The 8,487-nt window shown below is 45.5% G+C and overlaps 1 protein-coding gene across 3 annotated transcripts in view; it reads right to left on the reverse strand.

Moving 5' to 3' along the window:
* PANK1 (pantothenate kinase 1) overlaps positions 1-8,236 on the reverse strand; it is a 67,350-nt gene extending 59,114 nt beyond the window's left edge. The window contains exon 1 of one of the 3 annotated variants that reach the window (XM_037497880.2): positions 7,387-8,236. In XM_037497880.2, coding sequence (XP_037353777.1) covers positions 7,387-7,414 — 28 coding nt within the window. In that variant the 5' untranslated portion in view covers positions 7,415-8,236. Of the gene's footprint in view, positions 1-6,480; positions 6,936-7,386 lie in introns of those variants that run through there. The other 2 variants (XM_054690764.1, XM_037497881.2) reach the window with 2 other exon arrangements.
* Positions 8,237-8,487: the final 251 nt, after the last annotated feature.

Below are 8,487 nucleotides of genomic sequence, written 5' to 3' on the forward strand. Positions count from 1 at the left end.
ACAGCTGCACTATCTAGAGAAAAGGTCTACTTAGAATTCTGCACTCCTCCTTGTGTACATGAAACAGTTTCTATATTTGATTCTAAATATTGTCATCCCAAGGTGAACACTGTCTTAAAGCACGTGTAATTAAATATAATAGAAATCAAGCTTAATGTAGTTGGTAATTGGCCTGTATTTAAACAAATACACATACTGTTAAAAGCCTGGCTATTTCTCTCTCTCTCTCTCTCTCTCTCTCACACACACACACACACACACAGCGCCTGTCAATTAGGACCAGCATTCTTTTGTTTCCCACTAACCATGATGGATTTTGTTTTATTCACTTGTTAGATGTTCCACATGTTAGAAATTAACAGCACTCTTCTCATCCTTGGTCACTATACCAAACAAAATATGCTTTGTATTAAAGTTGAAATTTATTTACTGATCCTTTTGAGGAAAGTGGTATTCATACGTCAAACAGATCCAGCTACCTGACTTAACCACTTAAATGCTAGACGTCTGGACCTTAGATATTTATCTTCAACTCAAATGTGTATTGCAAAACTCATAAATTAACTAACAAACTTGGGAATTTGACCACCTCACAGAAGGTAGCCATACTGGAGTATGCCCTTGCTTTCCATTTAGGTCTTTTATTCTTAAATTTGCAATGCTTCCCATTCATTCAGAAATACTGACTGTGGGGTTTTTTTTGTTTGTTTGTTTTTTTGAGGGGTTTGTTTTTTAAAGATTTATTTATTTATTTATACAAGAACCAGGGTACAGGCCAGATGCGCAGGAGGGTGAGAGGATTCACCAGAGACAGAGTGGGGAACAAAACAAGCAGGCTGACTGAAATACACTGCTGAGGGGAGCAGCAGGCGCAACAGGAGGGTTCTGCTGCACCATGTGGGACCCTCGCCTGCCAGCTGGGATCGAACCCACGTTACAGAGGCTATGGACAGCTTCACAGCACTGCGCTCAACCGCCTGCACCAGGGGAGGCCCCTGATTGTGTTTTTTTTTAATGCATCAATACTGACAGCCTATGCAGACACAACCAGAAAATTCTAGCTATTTAGCTTTTAATCCAGTTTTCCTAGTTAGCCTGATTCAGAGATAGTAGAAAGTCCAAGAGTCAAAGCTAAATATTCCAGTACTTAGAAAACTGAATCTTGTACTCTCAGTGGTGAACAGATTTAGGTTTCAGTTTGTACCCATGAGGGTATTATGTACATAATGAACTCTCACCCATTTTCTGCTAGTGTTCTATCTGGATGATTTGAGAAGTCACAACTTTGCCCCAGGAGGCTGCAGGCACTGGTCCAATTCTATTCCTGCCTGTGGCCACACACAAGAAAGGAAGAGGGCAGCACTCACCCTCCAGCCTTCTCATGATGCTCAAATGTCTTGCCTTTCTGCAGTTATTGAGTTCAGTGACAGACAATGATCACCTTTGCATTTTTCTCTTCTCTCCACTAATATGGCTCACCTAATAGTGTCCTTGGGGTCTAAAAGATCTAGGACTTCAAAGGGAACATATATGTATATTATTTTATACCATTTTTGTTGCTCATCAAAAAGTATTCACCAATTTCATCAAAAATAATGGATTAGGGGCCTCGCAGGTGGCACAAGGAGTTAAGATGCAACCTATGAAGCTATCCGCAGCCACTGCAGCACAAGTTTGATCCCCGGCCAGCCAGGGAACTACCCACATGGCACAGCAGACTTCTGTCTCACCTGCTGCTCCCCTCAGCAGCGTATTTCAGTCAATCTGTCTGTTCTGTTCCCCACTCTGTCTCTGGTGAGTCCTCTCACCCCCCCCACACACACACACACACCACTGGCCTATACCCCAGTTCTTGTAGACATAAATAAATCTTTTTTTTAGATCGATTGATTGATTGATTGATTTATGCAAGAACCGGGGTACAGGCAGATGCACGGGAGGGTGAGAGGATTCACCAAAGACAGAGCAGGGAACAGAACAAGCAGACTGACGAAAACACTGCTGAGGGGAGCAGCGGGTGCAACAGGAGAGGTCTGCCGCACCATGTGGGATCCTCACCAGCAGGCCGGCCGGAATCAAACCGGCACTGCAGAGGTTGTGGGCAGCTTCACAGCACTGTGCTCAACCACCTGCGCCGCCAGGGAAGGCCCCATAAGTAAATCTTTTTAAAAAAAATGGATTAGGTAGAAAGCTATATACAAAGTTGTTGATGCAGCATGCTTATGATATAGAAACCCCAGCTACAGCCTGAAACTGAGAATCAGGCTAAATGATGGTATGTCATTATAACAGAATATTGGAATGTATACAATCATTAATATGATGTTATAAGGCCTCCCTGGTGGTACAAGGGGTTAAGACACAACCTATGAAGCTGTCTGCAGCCGCTGCAGCACAAGTTCAATCCCCAGCCAGGGAGCTTTCCACATGGCAGAGCAAACCTCTCCTGACTCGCCCGCTGCTCCCCTCAGCAGTGTATTTCAGTCAATCTGCCTATTCTGTTCCCCACTCTGTCTCTGGTGAATCCTCTCACCCCCCTCACCTGTACCCCAGTTCATGTATGCATAAATAAATAAATCTTTTTTTAAAATGATATCTTCATGCCATAAGAAAATGCTTATGCAAAAAATTTTAAATATACTTATCAAAATCTTATCTAAGAGGGCCTCCATTGGTGGCGGAAGGGGTTAAGTACAGGTATGATCCAAAATTATCTTTAAAATATGACTTTTTTAAGAACTCTCCTACATTGCTGGTGGGAGTGCAAACTGGTCCAACCACTGTGGAAAGCTGTCTGGAGTTTCCTCAGTCTACTAAATACGGAGCTACCATATGATCCGGCAATTCCACTACTATGGATCTACCAAACAAACAAAAACAGTGATTCAAAAGAACCTGTACATCTATGTTTATTTATTGCAGCACTATTTACAATAGGTAAAACCTGGAAACAACCCAAATGCCCAAAAATAGATGACTGGATCAAGAAGATGTGGTATATATACACAATGGAATATTATTCAGCAATCACAAAAGATAAACTCATGCCATTCGCAGCAACTTGGATGGAGCTAGAAGGAATTATGCTCAGTGAAATAAGCCAGAAGGAAAAAGAAAAATATCAGATGGACGGTTTCATTATAACAGGAATGTAGGGGAACCAAATAAGACATCAGTGTAAAAAAAAAATAATAACAGTACAAAACACAACAAAGCAAAAATAGACAATTATAAACCAGAGACATATTGCAGGGGAGGAGGAGGGAGAGGGGTGAAAGGGAGGGACCTCAGGGGACTGAGGTGATGGTGCACGGGTGCCTTGGGGAAGGAAATTCTATGGGGACTCAATCTGAGAGGGTAGGGGGAAGCAAATATTGTCTAAAAAATGATAAATGTTAAAATAAAAAAAAAGTAGACAAAAAATGGCTTTTTAACCCCTTCACCTATTTAAAAAGAAAAATGCATAATACACTTTAAACAGTTGTTTTCTAAGTAATAGGACCACTTTTTATCTAGTGCTTTTGGCACATTTTTGTGCTAATACTTTTATTGGAAAAGAGGGAAAAAATGAGACTAGGACTATTACAGCTAATCAAACTGTTTGCTCTTTCTTATTCTAGGCCTGTATTTCTTTTCAGCTAAGAAAGTCAGTCTGAAGTTGCCTCTGCTAGTTCAGTTGCCTTGTCCAGTCCTGGGGATTAACAGCTGATGGTACCGTGTATTGTGCTGCCGACAGTTGTGTTCATTGAGTAAATTAATGTATCAAGCAGGAATCTAAGTTCTTTATATACACTACCTCACTTAATTCTCAACTCAACCCATGATTTTGTATGATTATCTTCATCTTACTGACACTGAAACTGAATTACGGCAGTTAAATAACTGGTATCTTATCATTCAACTGCAATTCAAACTCAGGCCCTCTGGGGTTAAAATGACGACACCCTTTACAAAACATTCAGCACTCCCAGCATCTTTTTAGGATTACCAAGTTTCAAAATACAGTTGACTCTTTAAAAAAAAAAAAAAAGATTTATTTATTTATCAGTCAGAAGCGCGAGAGGGTGAGAGAATTCACCAGAGCCAGAGCGGGGAACAGAACAGGCAGACTGACGAAATACAATGCTAAGGGGAGCAGCAGGCGCTGCAGGAGAGGTCTGTGATGCCATATGGGATCCTTGCCGGGGGACCGGGGATCGAACTGGCGCTGCAGAGGCTGCCGGCAGCTTCACAGCCCAGCAATCAACTGCTGCACTACCAGGGGAGGCCCAAAATACAGTTGACTCTTAAGCATAGGTTTGAACTTCACAGCTCCACTCATACATAAATCTTCCCAATAAATACAATTGATCCTCAGTATCCACAGGTTCCACATACATGAATTCCATCAACTCCGATGTGGGCTGATTGAATCCAAAAATGTGAACCACGGGCTAAAGAGGGCCAACCACAGGGACCTGAGCCTCTGTAGATTTTCGTATCTGAGTAGGTCCTGAACACAATCCCCCTCCCCCCAGTTACCAAAGAATAGTTAATATTTTGTGGAGTCAAAAATTATACTTGTTGTACAATTGAGGGGGAAGGGTGTGGCTCAAGAACTGATGTCAGCTTATACCTCTTTTCTGAGACTCTAATCAAATATTCATGTATTCAAAGCCTGAAACTTGAGAAAAAGAATTCATCATCTACCATCAGGCTTCCAATCTAACGGGGGAAATAAGACAAATACCCTACAGGAAACAATCAGCACAAAGCCAAAAGAAAGTGTAATTAAATGCTAAGGCATGTGACTGAGTGGCTGACTAGCACAGAAGTCATGTTGAAAGAACGGTCCTCTTCAAAGTATCACAAAATTTTGAACATATAAGAAATAACATTTGGAGACCTAGCCAACTCCAGCATTTCAAGATCAGAGCTAGTCATTTGGTGGCGGTCATACCACTGCTGCAATATTCTCCTTCCCTGGCTTAGCAAAGTCAATATGCCATTGGTCTCATTTTCAGATTATAAACTGTGAACAGTCCCTGCATTGAGGGGCCAGATTTATATTTTAGAATAACCAAAATCTTTGTTTCATTCTATTCAAAGTTTTGAAACATTTAGTGTTTTAATGTGCACTCTACCCAAAATATTACCAAATAAAAACATACCCAACCACATACGCATTTGAGGGGCCAAAGAGAAGTGATATCTGGCTGTCCTAAAATCATCTGGTTTAGAAAGAATCAGGCAGGAATTAATCATCTGTCCAGCTTTGATGCTTCCACAGCTGACATACACTTGTTTCTAAAGTACCCAAGAACTCTCTGCAATAATTCCTCACAAAATCTATCAATCATGAGATAATAGAGATAAGCTTAACTCTAATATTTACTTAAATATCAACTGACTGAACAATTATTTTTAATAAAAAGACGCCTGTATGTGAACAGGCAAAGATAAAGATATTAAATCTAGTTTTAAATAAGAAATTTTTGTAGCTAACATCTGATGTGACTCAGAACACATGAAATTTATTTCAGAAATGTTTATTCAAATTTGAGAAAAGAACACATGGTAAGATAATGAAAAATCAATTTGATGAATCTTTTTAATAAGTGTTTAAAAATAAGACTCACAGTCACTACATTTAAATTAAGTTTTCATGAAAAACACAAATCACTTCAATCTCTGACACAAAGCACACATGGATACAGTTAAATTTTCTTGTATTCTAAAATAATAATTCCTATGGGTTTACAGGCACAGGGCATAAGGTTATTTTTTCTCTGTATTTTCAATGCCTCAAAAATTATTTCAATACCCTCAATTAAACATAGACCATTCAAGTTAGCAATACTAACCAAAAACTCAATACAGTCCTCTTTCATTATATTTTCATCATATTTTCTCATTTACCTTACAAACTCTCGTACAATTGTTAATGAGATGAGAGAAATAACTAAAATGCGGCTTCAAAATAAGAAAAACAGGTCACTAAATGATAAGCGATCAATATTAAGACCATAAAGACAATCAGTTTCAAACAAGTCTCAAAAAACAGAAGTACAGTCAATACAAACTGAGATTCTAGATGCCTTCCACATAGCCCTAGCCAAATCTGTTATGGGGCTTCAAAGTTCCTGACAAAAACTTAACTTTCAACCTAAATACTAGAGCTACAAAACACAAGTTATCAGAATCAACACATCCCAGAGTCAGGTTAAAATGCTTTCCAAAGTCCCACACTTTAAGTTGAATGCAGAAAAGCTAGGAGTCTAAACTGATTAACAGCAACATTGGGGGGGGGGGGAGTTGGAGGGGGCCAGGAGGTAGGGGAGTGGGGGGGTGGGGGCAGAGAAGTAAGCTGTTTGCCTAACATAAAGCATTTACGGACAAATCCAAATTACCTAGTAATTTCCCTATGTCAAACAGTATATAACCCATATGCAAAAGGTGCATGTTTGCCTGCAATCACTCATTAACATGCATTCTACTTACTCTGCTTTTTGCCATGTATAAGCTTCATTCAAGACACCCAGAAAGAGTAACCAGTTGAGAGGTTCGGCTCAGACAAGCAAACCAGTTGTAAACTCGATCTGCAAATTTACGTCCCAGAACGTCCCACAGGTAAGCCACTAACAGTATATACATCTATATATATGCAGGTTTTAGATTGTGAAATAACGCATTTCAGCTTTCCGATTTGCACATTACGATTAGAAACCCTCAACTCAACTCCACATCCCCACTCCCAGAAGGAAAAAAAAAAAAAATCCCCTCTAGTCCTCATTGGTCCAAATAGTTCCTGCCCACATGGTATCAGTGGGTGTGTCCCTCCCGACAGGTCTTTTCATTGGCTGCGAAGAAACAGCGTTTAATAGGCTGTGATTTGGGGGGGTTGTCAAACTCCACGCCTCCAGACCTCGCGCTCGCCAATACACCCAAGGTGCTGGCTGCTGCTCCGCGATTCAAAGGGCGTGCGGGCCGCGGGGCGCCAGCCGCAGTCGGCGCCGCTTAGAGAAAGGAAGGGCCCAAGGACAAGGGAGAAAGCGGCTCGGCGGTCCCTCCTGCCCTGCTCCCGGCCCCACCAAATATTCCCACACGTGCAATTTCCCGCTGGCAAACTGGAGAGGCTGGCAGTGCCTTCCCCTCTCAGAGAGCCTTGCCCTAAAGAGCAGCTCATTCTGCAGACTGCGACCCATTCTACAGATGGAAGCGAGCATGGAGCCGGCTCGGGCAGGGATCTTTGGCACCCCTGGGCCAAAAAAAACCGGTTCCGGGCGCCCCCGCGTGCAGCCCGCGGACGGCGGCGCGCCCGGCGCTGCAGGCTCCCCGGCTGCCCGGCCGCAGGGACCGCGCGCGGCACCCTGGCCGCGCTCGCGCTCCCCTCCCGGAGGGACTTACGCGGCCTATTCTTCCTCCCCGAGTCCATCCTCCTCCGCAGCCGGCATTTCTTGGCCGGAGAGTCGTGCTGAGGGGGCGGGGGCTGCGGCTGGAGCTCCGGCAGGAGCGGGAGGCGCGGGGGCCCCGTGTCGCCGCCGCCCGCGGGGCCCCGGCCGCAGAGGCGTGGAGGCTGGACCGCGGCGGGTGGAAGCCGTTGTGCAGCAGCCCGTTCACGGCCGCGGCGCCGGCGTCCTCGGGGGCCCCCGGGGGGTGCGGGGCCGAGCGCTCCGGCAGCCCAGCGCGGTCGCCCATGCCGGGGGCTGCGGGGGCAGCGCGCGGGCGCGGGCTCAGGCGGCCTCGCTGGAGGTCATTCCCGGGCGTCTTTATTTCCCCGGATCCTCCCTGCGGCTTCCGATTCGGCAGCCGCAGAGCCGCCGCGGGGGACGGCGAGCCGAGCGCTCCTCCCCTTCTCCCGCCGGCTCCCCCGCCCCCCCCGCGCCGGGCCCGGGGAGAGCCCGCCCCTCCGCGCCGGGCCGGAGCACAGTCGCCCGGGGCGCGGAGTCGGGACTCCCCGCAGATCCCGGGCCTGGACCCCGGCAGCCCACCTCCCCGGGGCCCCCCGGCCGCGCGGCCTCCTCGCTTCCTAGACCCGTCCCGCTACTGAGCATGCCCGGCCCTGCCCGCCGCCGCCACCGACGAGCTTCAACCTGGGGACCCCAGTTCTCCGGGTTTGCAAAGGAGAGATGGGCGGGTTAGGCTTTGTATAGTAGACCGAGACCAGAAGGCACTGGGCGTTGTGTTTGAGAGGAGCGAGCCTCACGGAGCTGCACCGGGAGGAAGGAAGACAATAAATATTTGTCCAAGCTTCAGGTTTGCTAATCCTGTCGCTAGGATTGTCTACCTTTACAAGGTCATTCACGTTGCCCTCTCCTCTACCAATCCCAGCCCCTTTGTGAGTGTGCCTGTGTGTGTGTGTTTGGTTAAGTGGCGAAACTATTCAGAGGCCTCAGGGGAGGGAGGATTATTTATAGAAAGGTAGGCCAATTTGGGGAGGGAGGGGAATGAACTTCTTTGCTGGCATACACTCAAACACCATGTGGTCCCCTGGAGTTATCTTCTGCA

The sequence above is a fragment of the Talpa occidentalis genome, unplaced genomic scaffold, assembly GCF_014898055.3.
Source record: "Talpa occidentalis isolate TD23 unplaced genomic scaffold, MPIMG_talOcc4v2.1 talOcc4.8, whole genome shotgun sequence".
NCBI classification, from domain to species: Eukaryota; Metazoa; Chordata; class Mammalia; order Eulipotyphla; family Talpidae; genus Talpa; species Talpa occidentalis.